Genomic DNA, 26,178 nt, shown 5'->3' with positions numbered 1-26,178 from the left:
ACTCTGGCCACCTCATGCAAAGAGTTGACTCGTGAGGGAGGGATTGGGGGCAGGAGGCGAAGGGGATGACAGAGGATGAGATGACTGGATGGCATCACCCACTTGATAGACATGAGTTTGTGTGAACTCCGGGAGTTGGTGGTGGACAGGGAGGCCTGGCATGCTGCGATTATGGGGTTGCAAAGAGTCGGACATGACTGAGCGACTGAACTGAACTGAGTAACCTACATTATAAACACTTTTAGAATATTCAGTTACTTTTTAATTTAAGAGTATAAAGGATTCCTGACATCATCCAAATGTTTGAGAACCACTAGAAGGAAACAGTCTCCAAGATATATTGTTAAGAAGAGTGCAGATCCAGTAAGTTAGCATTTATGTGAAAAAGAATATAAGTGGGATTTTTAAAAATTTATTTTTAATTGGAAGATAATTGCTTTGCAGTGTTGTATTGGTTTCTGTCCTACATTAGCATGAATCAGTCATAGGTACACACGTGTCCCCTCCCTCTTGAGCTTCCCTCCCACCCCTTCTCACCCCTCTAGGTTGTCACAGAGCGCTGGGTTGAGCTCCCTGTGTTACACACCAAGTTCCCACTGGCTATAAATAGGACTGTTATTTACTTGTATGTAAGTAAAATTCTTTGGAAGGTTATAAAGGAATGAAGTGTTGGTTTGTTCAGTAAGGAAGGAATGAAAGGTGAATTCTTTAAACCCTTTTGAACTTCCTTGAGTTTAAAACCAGTTGAATGCATTACTCATTTAAAAAAGAAGAAATTAAAATATTCCTACCAGCTATATTACAAATTTCAGGGAATATATAAGTCTGTTATGATAGTTGGAGCAAGTTTGGAATAATGGTGATTTTTCTGGCGACTTGCTTTTTCGTAATTTATTAGTGAAGAAAATGAAGCTTGCTTATTTTAGAGGTAAAAAATTTCACATACTGTCCAATCCAAATACACTTATGGTGAAATTATATAAATCAAACAGGTAGCAGTTTCCCCAGTGGGGCCCAAAGTATACTGAACTTAAGTTTTAAGGAGACTAAAATCTGATCAGTTTTTTTTACTAGCAGGTATTTTCTAGGTTTCTTGTAGAGACTGGATTTATTTTAGAAGACTGTTAACAATTTGTAGTCTTTATTTAAGAGGTTTTGAAAAAATACTACATGAAATATGGAAGTTTAAAAGCTAAGTGACTGTTTTGATGTTTGATTCAGTACAAAAAGTACTTTCTAACGCTTATAACCTTTGAGGCTTTGGGAATTCTCTAAAGGAATAGCTAAGGAATTCAGTTTTATTTATTCTGTCTGCCGTTAAGCATGACTTTTGATCAGTGTTCATACTTTTAACTTTTGGATAGATTAAATATCCTTTTATGAAAATAGAAAATTATTTTAATGCAAAAACTCTTTAGATATTCTTTTTTCATATAATACTTATAAAATTTATTTCTTTGAATGCTGAAGTATTTCCAGAGTTCTTTGATGCAGTTTGGAGGATATTACATGTGATTAGATATTACATGTGATTCTGTTCATTAGTTATAGTGAAAAGTTTGCCCATAATGTGGAACTGTTTTCCCCAGTTTCTTTAGTTAACAAAGAATCCCTTTAATAACGTTAATAAGTTTTTCTGAGGTATTAGACAGATAGTTAATTCAGAAAGGAGTTTACTATTTGCATGTACATGTGTAATAATTGAGATTTTTCAGAGCACTTACACATTATTTTCTTTGATTCTCAACACATCTTGGAAGTGACATGTTAGTATTTTCTTTTGTGTGTGTGTGTGTGTATGGAAATCAAAGTAAATTATCATATAACCTTGTTAAATGATAAAATAGCAATTTAGATTTGAACAAGGCTAGATTAGATTTTTCTAGGCGAAGAAAGGCAACCTGCTCCTGTATTCTTGCCTGGAAGATTCCATTGACAGAGGAGCCTGGTGGGCTACAGTCCGTTGGGTCACAAAATCTAACATGACCAAGTGAGCACATAGCACAGATTATTTTTAAACAAGTTTAGATATAAACAAGCCTGTTCTAGATGTAAAAAACCCCACACCACCACACCAAAAACGTTTATCTGTACCTATGATGTTCAGGTTCTGTGGTCTGCAACTGGAGACATAAAGACAAGACACAGATCTTGCCCTCTGCTGCTGCTGCTAAGTCGCTTCAGTCGTGCCTGACTGTACGACCCCATAGACGGCAGCCCACCAGGCTCCCCCATCCCTGGGATTCTCCAGGCCAGAACATGGGAGTGGGTTGCCATTTCCTTCTCCAATGCATGAAAGTGAAAAGTGAAAGTGAAGTCACTCAGTCATGTCTGACTCTTCACGACCCCATGGACTGCAGCCTACCAGGCTCCTCCATCCGTGGGATTTTCCAGGCAAGAGTACTGGAGTGGGGTGCCATTGCCTTCTCCGGATCTTGCCCTCTAGGGGCTGAAAGTTTAGTGACAGAGACCACCCAGTAAAGAAGGAAGTAAGTGTAGTGGTGCTCAGTTAGTTTTGAGGAAGTGACACAGATCCTGAAGAATGAGTAGAAGTTAGCCAGGGTGAGTCTGGTTAGGGTGTGGTGAGAAGAGGTAGAATGTGTAGGCAGTTAGGCCTAAGCAGCACATGGGTGTTGTTTGGGAGCTGTTAGTAGCTCCATGTGATGGCTGTGCTAGGCTTCATGGGAGGATGTGAAAGGAGAGAGGTAAGATAGTGCCTTAAATTTGAATTTTGAATTTTTTTCTCTGAGTTTTGAAGCGCTAAAAATTGATTTTATTAGGTTGGTGTAAGCGTAATTGCAGTTTTGGGCTGTGAATCTTAAATCACTGTCAGTTCAGTTCAGTCACTCAGTCTTTGCGACCCTATGGACTGCAGCTCATCAGGCTTCCTGCCCACCACGAACTCTTGGAGCTTGCTCAAACTCATGTCCATCGAGTTGGTGATGCCATCCCACCATCTGACCCTCTGTCGTCCCCTTCTCCTCCTGCCTTCAATCTTTTGCATCATCAGGATCTTTTCCAGTGAGCCAGCTCTTTGCATCAGATGGCCAGAGTATTGGAACTTCAGCTTCAGCATCAGTCCTTCCAATGAATATTCAGGTTGATTTCCTTTAGAATGGACTGGTTGTATCTCCTTGCTGTCCAAGGGACTCTCAAGAGTCTTCTCCAACACCACAGTTCAAAAGCATCAATTCTTCGGCGCTCAGCCTTCTTCACAGTCCAGCTCTCACATCCATACGTGACTACTGAAATAACTATAGCCTTGACTACATGGATCTCTGTCACAAATTCATGTCTCTGCTTTTTAATATAGTGCCTAGGTTGGTCACAGCTTTTTTCGCAAGGAACAAGTGTCTTTTAATTTCATGGCTGCAGTCACCATCTGCAGTGATTTTGGAGCTCAAGAAATACAGCTAGGCTCAGACATCTTTCTTAATCAGAATAGGAACCATTACAATCAACACACTTTTGCTAATGAGAAGTAAATTTGTTTATTCCTATAATATAAAAACCCATGCCTTGGGATTCAGTGAACTCTGGAGAAGCATTTCTGTCTCCTGCTGATTATGGAAGCATTTTCCCTGTTGTCAAGATGTTTGTCAAGAGTTGTCAAGATGTTTGAGGGAGTGGTAGTTGGTTGATGAGAGGTCAAGTGAATATGGAGGATGAGACAAAGTTTCCTAGCCCAGTTTGTTCAACTTCCAAAGCATGGATTGTAAGAAGGGCGTGGTGGTGGTGAAGAGTTGGGTCCTTTTGACTAGTACTGGCTATAGGTGTTGCAGTTTTCAGTGCATCTCACCGATTTGCTGAGCATGCTTCTCATGGTTTTGCTGGGATTCAGAAAGCTGTAGTGGATCAGACCAACAGCAGAGCACCAAACAGTGACTGTGGCCTTTTTTTTGGTGCAAGTTTGGCTTTGAGAAGTGCTTTGAAGCTTCTCTTCAGTCCAGCCACTGAGCTGGTTGTTGCCTGTTGTATAGAATCCACTTTTCATCACATATCACAATCAGACTGAGAAATGGTTTGTTGTTGTGTAGAGCAAGAGAAGACGACACTTCAAAATGACATTTTTTTTGGTTTCAGTCAGCTTATGGGACACCCACTTATTGAGCTTTTTCACCTTTTCAATTTACTTCAAATGCTGAACGACCGGAGAACAGTCAGTGATGAGTTCTTTGGCAACTTCCTGTGTAGTTGTAAGAGGATCAGCTTTGATGATGTTCTCAGTTGGTCATTGCCAACTTCCCATGGCTGGCCACTATACACTTCATCTTCAAGGCTCTTGTCTCCTTTGCAAAACGTCTTGAACCACCACTGCACTGTACGTTCTTTAGCAGTTCCTAGACCAAATGCATGTGTTGTTGATGTTAAGAGTTGTCTCTGCTGCTTTACAACCCAGTTTGAACTCGAATAAGAAAATCGCTCGAATTTGCTTTTCATCTAACATCATTTCCTAATCTGAAATAAATATGAAATATACACCAAGTAGTAAGTCATTAGCCAAAAAAATATAACACGAGAAATGTACATTAAAATGATGTATAACATAACCACATTTATTTAAGAATGTATTCCAGTATAAAATGGCAAAGTTCAACAATGCTAAACCACAGTTACTTTTGCACCTACCTAAAAAATAGATGCAAGGACTGAGTTTGAACAGTGTTTGAGTCTTATTTCTTGGGCTTATTAGCAATAGAACTACAGTCAAGTGATTGTTTCTCAGCCTCAGTTACCTGAGAAGTTAAATAGAAAAATGCTGGATGTGTTGCAGTAGACTAAGAAAAATAAATGTTAAAATAGTGTGCACCAAACTCTATGTAACAACTCAGTAATGGGAGATGACTTAGAAGTATGGCTCAGATGGTAAAGTGTCTGCTCGCATTGCGGGAGACCCAGGTTCGATCCCTGGGTCAGGAAGATCCCCTGGAAAAAGAAATGGCAACCCACTCCAGTACTCTTGCCTGAAAAATTCCATGGATGGAGGAGCCTGGTGGACTACAGTCCATGGGGCTGCAGAGTCGGACATGACTGAGCAACTTCACTTTCTTTCTAAGCAGAACTGAAAAAAAAGAGTTAAATTTTATTTTAAAATATTATTGGACTATTTGGACATTTTCTAAAGCAGCTTAGCTGAAATGGTTTTATAATCTCAATATTTAATATTTAGGAGTCTTTCAATGTGATGTTTCTTTGTAGCCTTGTTTGAAAGCCAGACTTTCTGTGTATGGTATGGTTATCAGCTTATCAGACTGTTATGCTTTAGCCCTTCTGTGGAATCAACTTTGTGTGATGTTGTGTGCCATGCCTGTTACCCCAGCTCCTTGGCCCAAGACTCAATTCAGAACTGGAAGACCTGGATCTGTCGTCTCCTAACACACTCAATTTTGGCAAATCCTTGCCCATTTGTGTGTTTCTTCAATGTTAAAATGGTACCTAATTAATTTTGCTTCGGAGAACAAAGTGAAATAGAACCTGGGTACATTTTTGTAAAACACAGCCTGTTTGGTCTGCCATAACAAAATACTGCAGACTGAGTGGTTTAAGCAGTGGAGATTTATTTCTCACCGTTTTGGAGACTGAGAAGTCCAAGGTTAAGGTGCCAGCTGCTTTGATTTCTGGTGAGAGCTCTTTTCCTGGCTTGTAGACAGCCATCCTCTTGCAGTGTGCTCATGTGGACTTTCCTCTGAGTATGCTTAGGGGGAGGGAAGGGAGAGGAAGGTAAGAGAGTGAACCCCTTGGTGCCTTTTCTTACAAGGACACTAATTCTTTAGGAGCGGGGCTCTTGCATACAGCTTCACTGGCTAGGACTTGCATGTGGGGGCACATGTGGCTCGCAGGCAGGCAGGCAGGCACACTCGACAGCACGTTAAGTGCCAGTCATATATTATATTTATTTTAACTGCTCTCCAGAGCTGCAGATGTGTATGGACCCTCTGAGTCTTGCTTTCTAGTTGATGAGGTTTGTAGTTGGTTAGTTACACAAGTGGCTTACAACCGAGTTAGTATAGAACTCAGAATATTACTGTGTCAAAGATAATTACAAAATACCAACAGCCTTTCTTATAGTATATTAAGCATATACCATTTCCTTGAATCTGCCCCCAACCCGTCTTTTCCAAGCCCAGATATAGTTTGGTTCCCATAGTAAATGTCTATTGTTTAGTGGTAATTTAAAAAATTGTATCATTTATCTTAATTATGAATTAACATGTTTACTTATTAACAGAGCAAGCCTTATAAGATGGTACAGTTACACAAATTTTAAAGACAACTAAATCAAACCTTAGTTTTACATAACAAATACTGGAATAGAGAGAAAAGTTTTAACTAAACTTCAGGATATAAGCCTCCTCTTTTCCTAATTGTGAATTTCAATATGAATTTTGATTGAGTTCTATTTGCATTTTAGATTGTGCTGGAAGATCTTTATACCTGGTTTCCCAGAATGATCCCATGTATGTTGTTTTTCACAGGCCAGCCCTCCAGACCTCTATATTGAAAGATTTAATATAGCTCTTGGACAATATATGGGAGCATTGCAGAGCATTGTGCCTCTTTTCATATATATGGTAAGTTAGAGCTATTTTCCCTCTCCACATACCTTGGTTTATTGGTCTAAGTGCAAACAGATGCAGAAAGTTAAGTATAGTCTATTTTTCTTTTACTAAGTATTATGTTAGAAATGGAAATTAATCTCTTTCAGCAATATTTGATAGTGTTGACATAGAAAACTTATTTAGCCTTGTGTATACCATTTTAAAATTTCATAAATACCATTGCTAAAATAGACAGTTAGGCATTACTTAATCACAGTCACCCAATTAGCATTTATTTTATTTCTACCATATGAAAGATACTGTGCTTAGAAAATAAAGATAAAGAAATAAAGGTAGGAAAATAAAGTCTTTCCTCTATACGAAGATTTCTTCAGAAAGTAGTTAAGACGTGTATCTAAAAACATGATGTGTAATAAATGCCAAGGAGGTAACTCCATAAAAAGTAGAACAATAAAATTTTCTTTCATTCTGATGATCGCTTTCATTTGGAGGATTATGCCATGGGTATAATTTGTAGTCTCTTGACTTTGCTGACATGTTCTCCACTCCCACCCCACCCCACCCTGTTTTAAATATAAAAAGTTATAGGATCGTAATGTTTGTGTTCGTACTGAACGGAAGAGCCTTTAGAAACCATTGTCCCACTTTCTTGTTGTTAGATTGAGTTGTTTAGATTGATCCTACATTCCATTGCTTAGAGGTCACTATGTGTGTAATACCAAACTTCAAAATGATTTGTTGTCCATAAGATACGCTTAACTGGGGAAAAAGAAAACCAGGTCATTGGGAGAAATCTGTGTTGTCAGTGGGAGACTACTGTTTAAATAATGGATGAAGGATATTTACACTGAAAACTATACAGTCAAAAGTAATGACATGTCTGTATGTTATTTTTGAGAGAAATCTTTTCAAGCTACAAACATTAGGTGAAAAAGCAAGATGTAAAGCAGTGTGAGTTGTATTTCTTCATTAGCAAGTGTTTTCTTCTTTATTTTAGGGGAAATAAAACATATCAGAGAGGGAAAAAACATGTTAAAAATTGAGAGAATCAGTGAGCAACTTGTTAATATTCCTCTTTGTATTTTCTACTCCTGTACGTGGAGTTAGTATTTTTAAACACGAATGAGTTTAGTCTTTTTGACTTGCCAGTCATTCTAATTAGGATGCTTTTGGCTGTAAGAAACAGAAAACCTGATTCAAAGTGATTTAGATAAAGAAAGAAAACTATTATCTCTTGCTATAAAATTCTAGAAATAAAGTCATTTCCAGGGTTGGTTAAATCTGTAGTTGCAGCAGTGTTGTCAAAGTCTTAGCTTGTTTTTTGTTTCTTTGCTTTACGTATCTGTTTCATCTTGTTTTCCACATGGTTGTAAGATGACTGTAAGGTACTCTTCACTCAAGCCTCAGTTTCCCTTAGTCTGCTTGGGTTACCTTGGGTCACTTGTCTGCCTTTGAACCAAAGACTACCCATCCGGAAGGAATGCTGTAAACTGAATGATCTGGACTAGTCATTGAAGTGGAATGTAGGGGAGTCAACCGGTGCATGCCCACTGCCTGCTTTAAGCCTGGATTTTTAAATAGCATACCTATCACTTGTGTTTCCTGGTATTGCCTTTACATGATGATGTGGTCATATAAAAGAGCATGTTAAGTGCTTGTCATATGATATGGTCCATTACATCTCTGTCTAGTTAATGCTGAGTATCTTCCCATGTTCTTTTATATGATTTATAGCATTTTATCTCTATGTGCTCTAAACTCCCATGTTAGGAAGACTATAATAGTGACAGAGCTGTTGTTTTTCTGATGTTGGTCTTTTATGTTTTAATTGATGCTTTTATGAATTGTTTCCTAAAATTATTTTTTAGTGCCTCAGTTCATTAGACTAATTATTTCCCTCTAATTGATGCCCTGAAAAATGACTTGTTTTCCATTTCAGAATAAGTTTTACATCGAAACCAAGCTTAACAGAGACTTAAAAGATGACCTTATAAAGCTGTTTACCGAACATGTTGCAGAAAAGCACATTTACAGCCTAATGCGTAAGTGTTCCGTCTTGGAGGGATGACGTGACACCAGCAAGTTTTCCTTTTTGAGTCAGAGAGCATTGGCTTCTGAACCCCAGTGTTAACATCTTGCGAATCATATCACAAGAAGTTAAAGCCTCATTCTATAGCGGGACACTGAGGAATTGAAATGTGACTTGAAGGTCACCCAGTGAGCTGGGAGAAGCCAGGCTCTGAACAGTGCCTTCATAGCTGGGAGTGATACTTGCTGCCTCTTTTGTTTTCCTCTGACATTGGGGGAAATATTACTAATATTAAGGAGTTCATTTGCCCATAATTTTGTTACCGGTAATTCTAGAAGGATAATGTTAATATTTTGAAATAGCACAGTATCCTCTCAGTTTCCTTATTTTTATTAAAAAAGTTAAAGCTTATGAGAATTAAATACATGTTTGTCCCTTCTCTCAAGCTATGACTCCCTCAAATTCCCATTTTGTTTTACTTAAAAGGGGAGTTCAACTAGAAAAGTTTACTTTTTAAAGACTTTCTATAAACAATTTTAAGTGGAGAGGATTTTATTGAAATGTTATATCTTTTTGTAACTGCATGTGATTATTTTCAATGAATTCATCCCAAATCTGTATTCATTTTATGTTTAAACTGTGAATTTATCATTTCCTTATATAGGTATCAAGTTTGATATAGGTGGTTTTAGTTATGTAGAGGTTTTTTGCAAATGTATGTATTTGATGACATAATGACTATGTGATTGAACCTGTAGAGTTAGTTGGGAATAAGACGATAGCTCAGTTGGTAAAGAATGCACCTGCAATGCAGGAGCTGCTGCTACTAAGTCATTTCAGTCGTGTCTGACTCTGTGACCCCATAGAAGGCAGCCTACCAGGCTCCCCCATCCCTGGGATTCTCCAGGCAAGAACACTGGAGTGGGTTGCCATATCCTTCTCCAATGCATGAAAGTGAAAGGTGAAAGTGAAGTTGCTCAGTCGTGTCCGACTCTTTGCGACCCCATGGACTGCAGCCTACAATGCAGGAGACCCTGGTTCAATTCCTGGGTCAGGAAGATACCTTGGAGAAAGGCTAGGTTACCCACGCCAGTGTTCTTGGGCTTCCCTTGTGACTCAGCTGGTAAAGAATCTGCCTGCGATGCAGGAGACCTGGGTTTGATCCCTGGATTGGAAGATCCCTTGGAGAGGGGAAAAGCTACCTACTCCAGTGTTCTGGCCTGGAGAATTCCATGGACTGTATAGTCCATGGGCTCACAGAGTCGGACACGACTAAGCGACTTTCACTTTCAAGACTTACTGAAAGCCAAATGATTGGTCCAGAAGTAGAAAGATGAATTAACAGAGACAGAGTCTGGGGTCATGTTGAAATTAGTAGAGTAGAAGAGAGTCCAAGAAACTAAAATCTAGAATTTCAATTTTTAAACATTTCTTTTTTAAGACATGATTTTTCTGCAGTGCCTACCATTTGTTAGCCTTTAAATTTATCTATGCCATTCAAAATTATAACTATCTGCCGATGATAAAATCAGAAGGAAAAACTAGAACCAGTGACCCTGTGGCCTTCAATACATGAATTCAAATGTAACACACATTGCATGTTTGAAACTACAGAAATGTTGAACAAGTGAGATGGCATTTCCATTTTTAAAAAGGTATGAATAGAAAAAACAATTTAATAATTTGACAAGCCTGGCTTAGACTAAAATTACACCAAGTTTCATGAGTATTTGTTAGTTAATATATGGTGATTTGGGGGAAAGGAAAATGATTGAGGGAGTTAGAGAACTTTCATTCCCCAAATGTAAGTGTTTTAAATCATGAACTTAATGCAAAGTATTCATAGCTCACTCACTTAAGTACCCAGAGAAGGTAATGGCAACCCACTCCAGTACCCTTACCTGGAAAAGCCCATGGACGGAGGAACCTGGTAGGCTGCAGTCCATGGGGTCGCTAAGAGGCAGGCATGACTGAGCGACTTCACTTTCACCTTTCACTTTCATGCATTGGAGAAGGAAATGGCAACCCACTCCAATGTTCTTGCCTGGAGAATCCCAGGGACAGAGGAGCCTTGCCTGCCGTCTGTGGGGTCGCACAGAGTTGGACATGACTGAAGCGACTTAGCAGCAGCAGCAGCACTTAAGTACCATCAGTACTGTTGCCTTAATAAAGCTTTGCTTATTTTCAGAACCTCCATCAATTGAATCATTTCTGTCAGTGTTTCAACAGACATTCAGATATTTACTTGGTAGATGGAACTCGACTGTGATGGATTAATTTTTTAAAAGAAGAAATTTAGTGTATAAATACTTGGTTTGCCCTCTTAAGCTGTTCTTTTCTTAACCTTGTTTATCCTTCAGTCTTTGGGTGAATTGGTGATAGAAAATGAAGCTTTGACAATCAGTAAGAGTTGCAGCATTTTTATAACCCGTTTTCTCTTTATTTCAGCTTTACTTTTAGAAGCCCAGTCAACACCATTTCAGGTCACACCTTCAACTATGGCAAATATTGTGAAAGGCCTGTATACTCTCAGACCAGGTAAACATTCATCATTTGTTTAGGGGTTAGATTTGTTTACGGCAATTCCAGCCTGATTTGTGAGAGGATAGTGTTTCTCTATGTTTTCTGAGGCTTAATGGTATTTGGGTTTGTTACAGAAGAAAGTTGAGTCGATACTCATTACTGTGAAATGTAAACTCAGAATCTCACCTGGAAGTCTTTGTATACTAGTGAAAAGCAGATAGTTAAGGGAATACAGCAGTAGTTTGTAGGAGACACTTTAGATGCAGTTGAGTCTTGTGCCTGGCATGAATCTCTTTTTCTGTTAGGTTCTCCTTTGCTTCTGCCTCATACTGTAAATATGCCCAGGCACACGCATTCACAGCTCCATCTTGTAAGGCCTGTTATATATCTTGCACGGAATCTAGAAGTTCTGATAAAATTATAGTCATTTCAAGGATATTTTGAGGAGGGAGATAGAATAGCAGAACCAAAAATCAAAGATCACTGTGTTCAAGGCATGGTTTGTAAGTTATCTTGATATATATGTCTTATAGTAAAAACCCTGAATTTAAAGGATTCTCCAGATGCTTTTATACATATATTTCTGTTTATAACCCAGCACCTCAAATTTATCCCAGTGGTCTAGCCAGTTAAAAAATGTCCATAGTACAGAGATTGCCAAAGTTCAGGGTAGAAAATTGTTTTCTGACTGCTTATGGTTTTCAGAGTCTCTCTCATACTTTCTTGGGAGTGTACTTTCTCTCTGCTTAATAAACTCTTGCTACTTAAGAAAGAAAGAAAGAGAAAAAAAAAAGAAAAATACTTGCCAATCTAGAAACTTAAAGGATGCCTTTTTGACAGTAATTATCTTTTTGTGAAATTCTTGTCACTTGACGATTGAATGAAATAAAACAGGATCTAACAAACTTAATATAGTACCTGATAATGTTGTAAGCATGCTACTATTAACTGCTGTTACTATTTTTCATTTGGGTCCAGGGGTTATTTTAATGGACTTATATCTGAATAATTTACTTAATTTAAAAGATATAGCAGAATTTAGCTTACCAAATTGGAAACCAAGTAAAAACTATATTAGGGATAGACTGTGATCTACCAGAAGTACCTTCTTTCTCAGGCTACTTTAAACAATTAGTGATTTCTAGAGTATTCAAATGTAATGTTACTTAAATTGGAGTAAGTTCTTGCTCTAATCTTCATAATTTTTAGACATATTATTCCTACAGAATAATTATTTATATAAAATTAAAAGTATTGCCTGTGTCCAATAAACTGATGAATTTCTTTTTCTAGTTTCTTAGAATTTTAAATTTCACTTTGCTAAGTGTGGTGAAAGTAACTCATGAATTTTTCTTTTAGTGCTAGATTATGAATGACATTTTTCTTTTATTTTGAAAGACATCCAAGTACAGCATGACAGATTTCTAAATTCTGCCTCCAAAGTAAGCAGCTTTATCAGCTCTGGCTTTTATCATTAGTAACAAAATTACAGAATAAAACTAGTTACTAAGGGTAGAAAAACTTGCAGATCCATGTTTATCCAAATACTATTTTTATCCAGATTTGAGCTCTTGTAATAGGATTTGTACTACTAGTGAGGAGAATTCTGTATTTGAGAATTGTTCTTTTGAAAAGGTGAATTTTATCACAGACGAACCTTTTGCTGTCCTAGCTATTTTCTGAGATACTCTTAAACTTATTTTGACATTTATTCGTCTTGCCAGTACCCATTGTCTTCCTAGTTTGTTAAAGCAGTTTTATTCACCTGACAGATTAAGGTTAAAATATTTTAAAAGTTGAATTTTAAATGTAAAGGTTCCTTTCATTACAGTAGTGCTGATTTTTATATAATGGATGCATCTGAATCACCCATAAAGGTTTGTTAAACTGTAGATTCCTGGGCCCTAGTCCTTGGAGATTCTGATGACATCTGTTATTTAAATGTGTTTCCATCTAGTCTTTAGAAGCTCACTAGGAATAGTTCCCATGATCCCATCTTGCTCTTCTTCATTTAATACAAACACTTTTCATTGTTTTTTTATCTTCATTTTAATGATTGCCTGGAGTTCTGTAAAATGTAAGACTGGTTTGACTTCTTGCCTTCTCTGGCTTATGGGTTAGTGGTTCCCCAGGGTTTAAAGCCATCTGAACTGAGCTAGAAAAAGGGACACTGTTGAGAACATTTTGACATGAATTTGTACAAAGGGTGATTGGATCACCTTGATAGTGTTTGTGGTGCTTGGTTTTTTTGTTGTTTGTTTTTCACCATCTCTAGTTTAGCCCTTCTCTTATTAGGCATTTTTTATTTTAACTTGCCAGTGATCCAACATTGCATAGCATTAAATGTGTTTTGCTTTGTTTTTCTGATTTAGAGTTGTTTACTTAGATTACAGTTTTTAAAGTGAGCATGCTGGATTAAATACAGCATTCAAATTTTATGGGTTTTGATATATACAGCGAGCACACACACACATATGCACACACGTGCACATGCATGCTAAGTCCTTTCAGTCATGTTCTACTCTGTGCAACCCTATGAACTGTAGCTCACCAGGCTCCTCTGTCCATGGGATTCTCCAGGCAAAGATATTGGAGTGGGTTGCCATGCTCTCCTCCAGGGGATCTTCCTGAACCAGGGATTGAACACATGTCTCTTAGGCATGTGTTGGGTTCAGCCCCTGCATTGGCAGTTGGGTTCTTGACCACTAGTGCCACCTGGGAAAGCCTGTATGTATATATCCAAAAGGGAAAATTTGAAAGGACTAGATTAAAATAATCCAAGAGGACACAGAGTGGCAGTATTTATATTTAGTGTTCACTGAGTAAGGGGTAGAGTATCTGATTTGATGAAATGCTTTATAGTAAAGATTTTAATTTATCTTTGTCATGTCTAATGCAGACATTTTCCTTAGAGTTCTTTTTGTCTATTTATTTTGATGAATGAATTTTTTCCTATAGATTATTCTCTTGATCTTTTATCTTTTCCTTAATAGTTTGATTACCAGTTAATTCTCTTTTTTTCACCATTATATATGTTTAATTTGCTATAATTTAATGTGAGTCAAAGTTGGTTTATATTTTAAAAGTACTTACCTGTCATCTCTCCTACCTCCCTCCCCATTTTTATGGTACTTTAAAAATATGTCTGCTTATTACTTCACTTACTGTTCTGTTCTTAGGCCAGTGTATTTTTTTAATTAATGTTCCACAGGGCTAAGTATTTCCACCAAATCTTTTCTTTCGAAGTCCCTCCTGCCCAGAATTCTTTGCTTATTTCCCTCGTGTTTTCTTCCACATTTAGAATTTTTGAGACGGTTCATTCAAAAATTCTCTAGGGATTTTTTGTTAAATTTGGTTAAATCAGTAAAATGTAAAATATCCTCTTTCTGTAGATTCCATTTAGAAAAGAAACTTAACCTCTTTATCAGAGGGGTTGCACTAATTTTTTCCCCACTTTAAGTTTGGTTTAATTTATAATCTTGTTCTTTGGGAAGAAAACTTTTCCTTTTCTATTTAAATTATATGATTTCCTTAATGAATCTTTTTCTTCCCTCACAGAGTGGGTTCAGATGGCTCCGACTCTATTTTCTAAATTTATTCCAAACATTCTCCCTCGTGCGGTGGAGTCTGAACTGTCTGAATATGCTGCTCAAGATCAGAAGCTTCAAAGAGAACTTATACAGAATGGTTTCACGAGGCAAGTTTTAATTTCCTTTCATGATAAAATGTATCCATTTCCTTAGGCCAGTTTGGCTTGGTAGTGGGGAGGGACTCCAGGTTCTTAGAATGGGAGACATCTACCCACCGATAGGGCCAGTGCTGAGGTGGTGAGCTTCTTGTTTGTGAAAGTGTTGAAGCTGGGTTTTGACTTTATGGGAGCTGCTCTTAAGTAGATTTTGAAGAAGGAATTTCTCATCTGGTGGGCAGTTAGTCTGGGCAGCCTCCGAAGAGCTCTTCCAACTTTGATCCTCTTATTATACTCATTTTGAATATTTGGAAAAACCTTGTCAAATTTTATGATCAGTTATAAGGTACATTTATGACTAAACTAGCAAAGGATTAGTTTTATGACTAAACTGATAGGGAGGCTTTAGATTGTGTTTTTCATATTTCCATATTTTCCACTAAATTCTAGTCGTTTCTTCTTAAAAAGTAGGGTATCACTTTTATGTGTCCACAAAATTCACCTCCCTTGATTTTGATATAAACACTTTGCAAATGTTTCTGAAAGTTGCAATTCAGTATCCTGGCTTTATCCCAGAAAATCTTTCAAAGTGTGTATTTTCAACAAAAATTATGCAAAAATTTTGTGATTCCTCATGGGAAAGCACCCTGTTCTGTAATCAGATCATTGGAGGGTATAATTGAACTTCATAATTTTCATAATCCTTCCCCTCTCCTTAGCACGGTTGCATGTCTTCTCTTCTTTGAATCCCTCACATTAAAGGGAGAAAGTTGTGGAGAGAAAGACACCTGGGTTCCTCCCTGAGGCGTAGTTGTGACCACATAGAGTGGTTGGGTATTGACTCATTTCTCTGGCTTGGGCAGGGGATGGCCACACTCTTTCACAGTTTCTGAGGCCACATTCAGTCTCAGAACACCAGCCTTGATCAAGATCACTGTTTCTAAGTTTCTTATTTCAGCACCAGTTAGAAAAGAAAGCAGATCCTTTGTTCTTTGTTGGCCCATGGGTTGGCATTTATTCCCTTTGTGTCCTGATGGCATCTGTATTCACGTGGTAGAGGGGCTACCGAGTAACCCACCGATCATTATCCACCTCGTGGGCAGCTGACACTGGAAGGGCTCGGTCAGCTGTCAGAAGGAAGCTATGTAGACAGGCCCACGAGCCCACCTTCTCTGGCAAGTGAGAGAGGAACAAAAGGCTGTGGGAGAGTCTGCGTGCCAACAGCTGGCTTTTCTCCCTGATGTCCAGTGGTCCGGTGTCTTCTGACATCAACTGTAGTATTCCTAACCGTGATACTATTTTCATACACAGAATGAGGCCATTTAATGCTATAGTAATTTTACTTACTCAGTTTTGAAGAGCTGATACAGGTTTTTTTTTAAAAAATAAAGATATTAAAAAGCATACACTGAAAAGTTTTACTCCCGCCTGTTTCCCTGTCTGCTCTCTACTATTAGGTAACCATTTTTTATTAGTTTCGTGTGAGCCCCTCCAGTGTTTATATCATATACAGATATAAGCAAGCACAATATTCTTAGTTTTATTCCTGTCTTACACATTCTGTTGTGTAGATGTAGTATAACTTATTTAACCAGTCCCCTATAGATGGCAAATTGAATCATTTCCAGTCTTTTTGCTGTTACAGAGAATGCTGCATGCATAATTTTCATACTGGTTGTCAGTATGTTTGGAGAGTAAATTCCCTTAAGTTAGATTGCTGAGTCAAGAGTAAATGCAGTGGTAATTTTGATTAATATTGCATACAGCAGTCCATAGGGGACTGAGCCAGTTTGCGCATTCACTAAGCGAAGTGCCTGTTCTTCACGTCCTTCCCTATGGATTATGTTGTTCACACTGCCAATCTGGAAGGTGAAAAATAATTACTCAGAGTTAGTTTCATTTGTGTTTCTCTTATTATGAATGAGGCTGAGCATATTGTCCTGTGTTTGTATTTCTTTCCTGTAAACGGTTTCTGCTTTTTTGCTCATTTTTCTGTTTGATTGTTAGTCTTTTTTTCTTGGTTTCTAGGATCTCTTTCTATAGTGAAGAGATTGTTTGCCCAAAATGACAGTTTTTTTCTCAGTTTCTTTTGACTTTGCTTATGGTGGGTTTTTTGTTTGTTTGTTTGTTTTATTTGAAGTCATGTGGAAGTTTATGTAACTAACTTTATCAAGTTTTTTCTTTATGGCTTATGCATTCTGAATTATAGCTACAAGTTTTTTCTTGAAATGTTTTAAAAATTAATGCAGAATAAACTCAGTATAGCTCTTACGTTTTTTCCTAGGCTCACCATAATTTTGAATTATTTTATGCTTTTTTTCCCCATGTTATATTTGAATGTTCGCTTTTAATTTTAGGGATGAGCTTGTTGATGCTTTTAACAAACAGCTCTCTGAAGGCTTTTATTTCTGTGAAGCAGTGTGGGAAGATAGCTCTTGTAGATTTCTCTGAACACTGAATTCACGTTACAGAAGAGTGTGGAACACATCCAGAGATGTTTTCCTCGTCCTAATTTTCGAGCTGGAGTAGGAGAACAGTAGTAGTGCAGGACCGTTTGGTGTGTCCTCGCTCTTAGGTAAAATCTGCTTGGGATGAGTTGAGGCACTGACTCGATAAATAATCTCAGGTAACATTGCCTTTGAACATGAAGGACTAGCCTGGCACTGTTCTAATAAGGTCAGGATGGTCAGGTGCTTTCATTCATGTAAAATTTAAACATAGTATTCCAAAAGATGATAAAAATGTTTTATTTTACAAACTGAGTTGAGCTATTTCTGTTAACATATTATTCTACATTTATTCTGAAGCTTAAAGGCTGCCTCATGACTTACTCTGTTGGGTGATTTGCACAGAGTAGGACCTGCCTTCAGCGGACATTCTGAACTGCTGGGCTGGCTCAGACCAGTCAGAAAGGGTGTGCACACACCATCTACTTAGCAGCTGACGGCAGTGACCTGTGCTTCCAGCACTTGTGTCTGGACCTTCCATACTCTGCTCCTGCCAAACTTGATGCTGCCTTTGATCATTATTTGGCTAGAATTGTTTTGAAGAAATGGTGTCCACTGATGCAAAAAATATCATATAAGCTGTCTAACAAAAATTCTGTTACTGGCAGCGTTCATATGAGCAATTGTTTTATGGTTTGTGTCTAGCCAGTCACATGATTCCTGTTCAGCTTTGCAAGCTATTTTTTCATATAAGGCTGTATCCCATTGACATGATGTAGGGTATGACAGTGCATTGCTTTAATGTGGTTGGCACAGTCTTTGAAATGTTTTAAAATAGTGAATATTGTCAAATATATTGTCTTTGTAGTTAATGGACATATGCTTACTTGAGTCGGAGTTTATGTGAAGCATCTTTAGGTGCATAGAAATACAGTATGGACTTATTTCAAAGCTAGAAGTAACATACCAGCTAAAAGCAGTATTTTTATTTTTTTTAATCATGTTACCTGCATAGTTGAATTGCTTATTGGGGGAAGGGCAGGTTGTTGTCTGCTGTTGTCAAAGATTACATTATGGAAGATGAAGCTCACTAGGGAACTTCTAACACGCAGGCCCTCAGATGGAGCAGCCTCATTCAAACCCATCTATGGGCCTCTTTAAAGCATGCGCCAAATAGCTTTTAAAGGCAAGTAAACCATTCTTGCCGAGTGATTATTACCTGGATTTCTTGGACAAAGTAGAACCTTGTTAGGGGTATTGTTCATTTAGCTGAGACGGTCACTCCAGGATCGGGGCTTTTTCAGTAGTAGCCTGGGTCTGGTTGAGGGCAGCTGACTTAATAGTGTTATCAGATAGTGGTTTAACAGCCTCACGTACATCATACTGACATTCTTTGTGCCTCCTGTTGTTTTCATACCTGTATTTTTCTCCTGTTATTTTAACGTGTTTCATTTTTTAAAAAAATTTTGGAAGGGTGGGAATGAAGTTTGTTTATAGAAGTGTAAGTTCCAAATTCAAGATCCATCCTGTGTCTTCCTTTTTGATCAGCATTAATTTACTTGTTTCAGAGTATTTGGTGAATGCTGCTTTGATGATGTTATGTACCTCTCTTCATAGTTCTTCAGGCACTCTGTCTACCAGCTCTAATCCCTTGAATCTATTTTGTCACCTCCACTGTATTATCATAAGGGATTAGATTTAGGTCATACCTGAATGGTGTAGTGATTTTCCCTATTTTCTTCAATTTAAGCCTGAATTTGGTAATCAGGAACTCATGACCTGATTTCATTTCAGTCCCAAAGAAGGGCAATGCCAAAGAATGTTCACACTACTGTACAATTGCGTTCATTTCACATGCTACCAAAGTAACACTCAAAATCCTTCAAGCTAGGCTTCAGCCATACATGAACTGAGAACTTCCAGATGTACAAGCTGGGTTTAGAAGAGGCAGAGGAACCAGAGATCAAATTGCCAACATGTGTTGATCATAGAGAAAGGAAGGGCTTGCCTTGTAGCTCAGCTGGTAAAGAAGCCACCTGCAGTGCAGGAGACTTGGGTCCGATCCCTGGGTTGGGAAGATTCCCTGGAGGAGGGCATGGCGACCCACTCCAGTATTGCCGGGAGAATCCCCATGGACAGAGGAGCCTGAGAGTCGGACATGACTGAGAGACCACGCACAGAACAGAAAAAGCAAGGGAATTCCAGGAAAACATCTACTTCTGCTTCACTGATTACATTAAAGCCTTTGATTGTGTGGATCACAGCAAACTGGAAAATTCTTAAAAAGATGGGAATACCAGACCACCTTAACTTGTCTTCTGAGAAACCTATATGCAGGTCAAGAAGCAACAGTTAGAACCAGACATGGAACAACGGACTGGTTCAAAATTGGCAAAGGAGTACATCTAGGTTATATATTATCACTCTGCAGAGTACATCATGTGAAATGCCAGGCTGGATGAATCACAAGCTGTAATCACAATTGCTGGAAGAAATGTCAATAACCTCAAATATGCCAGTGATACCACTCTAATGGCAAAAGTGAAGAAGAACTAAAAAATTTCTTGATGAAGGTGAAAGGGGAGAGTGAAAAAGCTGGCTTAAAACTCAGCCTTCAAAAAACTAAGATCATGGCACACAGTCCTATCACTTCATGGCAAATAGAAGGGGAAAAAGTGAAAACAGTGACAGATTTTATTTTCTTAGACTCCTAAATCATGCTGACTGCAGCCGTGAAATTAAAAGATGTTTACTCCTTGGAAGGAAAGCTGTGACAAACCTGAACAGCATAATAAAAAGCAGAGACATCACTTTGCCAACAAAGATCTGTATAGTTAAACCTATGGTTTTTGCAGTAGTCATATGTGGATGTGAGAGTTGAACCATAAAGAAGGTTGAGCACCAAATAATGGATGCTTTTGAAATTGTGGTGCTGGAGAAGACTCTTGAGAGTCCCTTGGACAGCAAGGAGACCCAACCAGTCCATCTTAAAGGAAATCAGTCCTGAATATTCATTGGAAGGACTGATGCTAAAACTCCAGTACTTTGGCCACCTGATGCAAAGAGCTGACTCTTTGGAAAATACCCTGATACTGGGAAAGATTGAAGGGAAAAGGAGAAAGGGGGCAACAGAGGATGAGATGGTAATATAGCATCACCAATTCAGTGGACATAAATTTGAACAAACTTTGGGAAAGACTGAAGGACAGGGAGGCCTGCTGTACTGCAGTCCTGCTGTGCTGGGTGTCAAAGAGTCAGACACAACTTAGTGACTGAAGAGCAACAAAGCTGTGATGATACTACTGTAAGACTCTCAGCCGGCTTTGGCCAAACAGTGCATTAACAGTAGAGGTGTTCAAAAGCAGCGTTAGGTGGATCTGTTTAGAGTTTGTTAGGCTGTCGAAACCTAGTTGGTGAGAGAAAAGTCCTTCAGAGACCATTTGGTGTGTTCTCTTTCTTTTGGTCCTTAAGACTCCTCATCCAGCTTAGCAAGAGGTTTCTGTCCTGGTCTTGATCGTAACCAGAGAAAGTGGGAGACTTTGGTATCTGGAAGATTACACAAAAGCATGAAATAAATACTTGGGCTAGCATTTTAATCCATCTGTGGAGGCTATTTATCAGTTATGCACTATTTTGTTAATTCAGCAAATATTTTGGTTTTCTACTCTGCGCTTAGATACTGGGTGAACAAGACATGCAGAGTTCTGTTTTTATGGAGCTTATACTCTGCTATTGGGAGATAAATAGCAAACATGTAACCAAATTATTTCAAATAATAATGAGTGCTACACAGAAAGTGAGATGGAATATAGGATAGAGAGTACCTGACTAGGGCATGCACAAGGGGCTGTTCCCCTCACTTAGTGATGTATGCCCCTGAGGAGAATTCCAGCTAAACAGTAAGGAGATAGCCATGTGGCTAACTTGGGAGAAGAGTGTTGCAGGTATGAAAAAAGTACAGAAGTGCTAACATTTCCAAGGGACAGAAAGAAAGCCAGAGTGGCTGATGTATAGTGAACAGAGAGAGAAAATGGGTAGAGGTAGATAAGAGCCATAACTCACAGGGCTGGGAAAATAAATTTGAATTAGAGTTGATTTTTTTTTTTAACTGTCATAGAAAGCCACCGAAGGGCTTTTATTCAGAGACTTGAAATCATCTTAAACATGCTTTTAACATAAGATAGCTCTGGCTCTTGCCTGGACTAATTCTAAGATCTTGCAGTGGTATAGGGGAGAGGTGATAGTGGATTGGGATTGGCAGTGTAGCTGTGGGGTTGAGCAGTGGTTGATTTGGGGTTAGGTCTTGAGACAGAATGCTCCAGAGTGGGGCAAAGAGAGGAATCAAGGATGAGCTAGGGTTTGGGGCCTGAGTAGTTGGGCGGATGGTGGTGCAATTTACTGAGGAAGGCATGGGGGTGGAATGCATTCTGGCCATGATAAATTTGCAGAACGTGGAAGTCATCCAGGTGACAGTGGCGATGAGAAATCTGGACCTTACGAGACTGAAGTGTCAGGAGGGAACCAGAGCTGGAGATAGAAATCTGGGAGCCATTGGCATAAGGATCATATTTCAAGTCACAGGACTGGTATGACCACTCTCCCAGACTAAGGAGAACATTCGTGGAGGAGAAGAGAAAGTGGCCAAGGACAGAGCGTTGGGCAGAACTTGGAGTGTTTCAGGAGGGAGGGGGTCAACAGAGTAAATGCTGCTGAGACAGAGGAAGAAAAAGCTAGTGGACTGGTTATTATTTCTCATTATTTAGGCATTTTAGTCATTTGTCTGGGCTGTCGTCTAAGAAACCGCAGAGACAAACAGAGGATTTACAAATAGCATAGAGCTCTTATTTTCCTATCTCTTAAGTGGACCTCGAACTTCTATAGGTATTTAGGTAATACTGTAGGTATTTAAGGTGAACTGGTTACTGTATGTAAAGGTTCATGTTCTGTCTGCAAGAAGGGTATTCATTAAGATTTCTGAGATTTTTTCAAAAGCTTTAAGCAGTTTTCAATCCCATAATAGGGCTCTTAGGGGAAGATTTTGATTTGTTCTATTTCATAGTTGAAATTTGCCCTGTTATATGCAATTCACCAGGGATGTTGTTAATAGAGCCTAGATTTCTCTTCAAACAGTTTAGTCTGAACCAGTTTCTAGGACCCCTCTTTATAGATAATCCTTCCTTCATTTAATGGCTTCCTGTATTTAAAAGGTAGTCTCTTTTAGCTAAGACTATTCAGGTTATAAGTGACTCAGCTGCTGTTTACAAGTTTAATGTCAATTTTAAAATAGGTTGTTAACATTGAAAAACCTCTACTTCCATCATCAGTGATGCTGATGCATTTCTCCTCTACTTTGGTGTGTGAAGATGTCAGTCAGTTCTGTTGACTCCTTCTTTTCTTGTCCCCAGAGGTGACCAGTCCCGGAAGAGAGCTGGGGATGAGTTGACTTATAGTAAGTAATGATGCTCTTTACACCTTTGATGGTTTTGTGATATAAAGTAGCCACTGGCTATAGTGATATCCACAGAGTTCTTGATGGTGGTCTCCAAGGGCACTGGGTATGGTCACGGTCAGACTGTTCTATAAGCCGTGGCAGCTCTGAAGCCCAGTTGCTGGTGGCAGTTCTAAGGCAGTTGTCAAGAGGCTGCCAGTTCTTTCGTCTCCGCTAGAATGAGATAAGTGTCCAGACTCAGTTCTGGGTGATATGGTCCCCTTTCTCGTCATTCACAGCCACATGGTTTTGAGGTTTTTTTTCCCTGATCTACTTTTGGGAGAGGGGTGAGAAGTATGTATTGCATAAGCAGATTTCTGCTATTATCAGATGCTGGCTGCTGTTGATACTTCTCCCTTTTCCAATGTTTTTTTTTTTTTTTTTTCCCAGACAGCTCATCAGCCTGTGCAAGTTCCAGAGGGTACAGATAGTGAATGTATTGAATGTACTTTACTTCCTGAAAAGAGGACACTGGAGCTGCAGAGACTGTGTTCAGAGCACAGCGGGGGTCCCGCAGACACTCAGGAGCCGTGTCACCAAGCTGTTCTTGGAAGAGGATGCTGGACTTCTTACTTTGGTTTGTAATTTAAAAAAAACAAAACAAAACTAACAAAAACAAAACAGTTGCTGCTAGACTTGGGGATGATTTTGAAATGGGACAATCTTCTAACGAGTTTATCTACAGATTCCGCGAGGAACACACATCATGAAGAGTGACCATTGCTAAGTGAGATCCGGCAGCCAAAATCAGCAGCTTCCTCCAAAAAATACAAGAGCAGGAGAATTTTTTTAAAGCACTTGTTTTGTTCATTTGTGGACTTAGCACTTTGGCATATTGGTTTCACACATCAAGATGTCTTTTGCTTTAAAATCAAGCAGATCATTACAAAATACAGTATTTTTCGCCCATAACCAAAATGACCCCCTTGAAAAAAAAAAAGAGTTGGTCTTTGTTTAGCATTAGAAAGTCTTCTTACAGGAAAATGCTAACTCTGCTTTCAATATAACTCCTCCCCTCCCCCCACCCCCATCAGTTCACAACTCTTTTCTACTCTGTGCCTTGAGCTTTGTGCACTTTGAAGCTCTGTGACCATGTTGTCAAACTCACAAATACTTCCCAAAAAAGCTGATGGTATTACAGTCTGACCCGCCAAGATGTCGGGTATGACTTCATAGCAGGATGCTGAAATCAGTGGGGAAAGAGAAACATGTTGCACACGGGTCAGATTTCCCCCTGCCTCGCAGTGGTGTTTTCTTGTTAAATGTTGGGGACCAACTCTTGTAGAACATTTCCATTCCTCTGTCATTTAACAGGCTCTCCCAGCTGCTGTAGTGTTGGCATTATGCTAGTTTAGGGTTGGGCAGTACTTTAGCACTAAAGCTCCCTTTTTAATACTGTTGAGAATTACCCAGTGGACAAGGCTGGTTCCTATGATGCTCTAGGAAGCAGATACGGCTATTAAATCCAAACATAATCTATAGTTTGGTTTTCCTGATCAGTCTCATTTTAAATGGGTGAGATAAGTACGTTAAAAAGTCTGCAGTCTGTATCTTTTAAAAGATTATATTCAAGGGTCATAGAGAAGAAGTAGCGCTGCTGTTTTAAGGCTCCCTTCTGGCTCTGGCCAAGCTAGATTTTCTGTTTCCATACACTCACAGTGCTATTTAGTTCCTTATGAAAGACTCTGAAGCTTACTCTATTGATTTTGAAAGGCAAAGGAGAATAGATGCAACAAGGGGAAAATGTTTTTCTTATCAGTTTTGCTAAAATCTAAATCGAGCACATGCTTGACTCTCTTTGGCTTTGTTGGCTATGTCAGACCAATTTATCTCTTCAGAGGACTAGAGGCAAAAAAAGAAGACATACCAGGGATACTGACTGTCACACTTGTGATTTGCAGGTTGTTCATAGAATTATCTCTGCCAGTTCACTTGGTCCTTTTGCGGAGAGCAGGCTTGGGGTGAGTTCGAAGTGTAGTGTTAGGAGCAAGTCAAGTCATCGAATAGAAATCCTCTATTTGTAAAATTAGTATTCAGAGAACCAAAAGTTAAAGGTTGTCAGATTTATTTTTTTAAGTACTTATCAACCAGAGTTGGTAGATTTTGAGGAGGACTTTAGCATGTGCTCCTTTAATGCTGTGAGCATTTTGGATTGTATTGATAAGCACTGAATTACTGTTAAGACTATTAACAGGCTCTCATTGTGCCCTGTACGGTTTGATTTGCCACATCATAACATTCTAATGTCAAGGAAGAATTCTCTTTTATCATGAAGTTCAAATTTTACTTTACTCAGAGGAATGCTTGCTGCAGGCTTATAACACCTGCAACCAAATCCTCTCAAGTAGTTTTAATAATAATATTTCTGAAAAGGAATGAAGTTGGAATGTTTCATTAAATGTGGATGAATTCTTCATTATCCTAGTAATGTACCCAAATGCTTTTTCTGGGAAGGAAGTATTCTTCGGCCAACAACAGAACCTTCCTTATAAAAACATCACATTAGGATGTGAATTGGCATTAAAATCTTTGGATGCTTTTTGCATTGTTTAGTTCATGGGGGAATATTTTGTATTGTCTTCTTTTTATTATTGTGTGTGTGTTAACAAAGTGGGCAGAGTGAAGTTTGCAGAATTTAGTCTCTGTAAATTTTTGCACAGTGGCTGCAGCTCGCTGTGGGTGAGGGCTTAGCGGTGCAAAGCTATGATTGGAAGGCACTGGAGGAACGCCTTCTCCCAGTGCATTCAACCTGGTTCTTACTCATCTTAGCCTTTTGAGGTATACTGCAGTATGAAGAATTTATTTTAACTCAATATTGACCTTGCTCATTTGGGATTCTTAACAAAATTCTTAGTCTGCGGCGAAGAAGTAAGAAATGCCTCCATTTTGTATTGACTAACACTGTCTGCCTGAAAGTATTTCCTTCGCGTGTTCACTTGTATTTTTGCCAGTACAGTATGTAGTTTACACACCATAGTTAAACACTGGCTTTTTATGGGGCCCAAATCATCAAAGGCAGAAAATTGTAAAGCAGGTTGATCGTCTCATGAGTCAACACATGTAGTTGATTTTCCAAACGGACTAGTGTATACATGCAGCCTGAATCTGGACCCTCCAGAGAAAGCCATTTCACTCACTTTGGAATGGTGACACTTAACATCAATAGATGATCGTTGTTTGGAGAGGGTACTTATTTTAAAGTTGGCATTAAGCTTCAGTATGTGTCGTCTCATATCCTTCTCTAGTCACAGCTGCACCCTAACCTGACCGCTGTGTTTTCTGTGGGGCAGAGAGCAAAGCCTGGTCTTGTGACTCTTCATCTGCTAGTTCTTAGATAGGAGTTAGTGAAAAGAGTCTAATACCTGGGCGCATGAGTTGTGCATTATTAAATTTTGTGGAAAAGTGACTTTTTTCCCTGTCCCTTTTATGAGTTGGAGGCGGTTCCC

The 26,178-nt window shown here is 38.8% G+C and overlaps 1 protein-coding gene across 1 annotated transcript in view; it reads left to right on the top strand.

Annotated features, from left to right (window-relative positions):
• CACUL1 (CDK2 associated cullin domain 1) overlaps positions 1–23,163 on the top strand; it is a 64,900-nt gene extending 41,737 nt beyond the window's left edge. Inside the window, exons 4-9 of the mRNA XM_068961746.1 lie at positions 6,477–6,572; positions 8,500–8,602; positions 11,038–11,127; positions 14,671–14,809; positions 22,650–22,693; positions 23,123–23,163. Of these exons, the coding sequence (XP_068817847.1) occupies positions 6,477–6,572; positions 8,500–8,602; positions 11,038–11,127; positions 14,671–14,809; positions 22,650–22,693; positions 23,123–23,163 (513 nt within the window). The remainder of the gene's footprint in view (positions 1–6,476; positions 6,573–8,499; positions 8,603–11,037; positions 11,128–14,670; positions 14,810–22,649; positions 22,694–23,122) is intronic.
• Positions 23,164–26,178: the final 3,015 nt, after the last annotated feature.

This window comes from Capricornis sumatraensis, chromosome 23 (assembly GCF_032405125.1).
Source record: "Capricornis sumatraensis isolate serow.1 chromosome 23, serow.2, whole genome shotgun sequence".
In the NCBI taxonomy this organism is placed as follows: domain Eukaryota; kingdom Metazoa; phylum Chordata; class Mammalia; order Artiodactyla; family Bovidae; genus Capricornis; species Capricornis sumatraensis.
The sequence above is the reverse complement of the archived record's forward strand: the minus strand, read 5'-3'. Positions and strand labels throughout refer to the sequence as shown.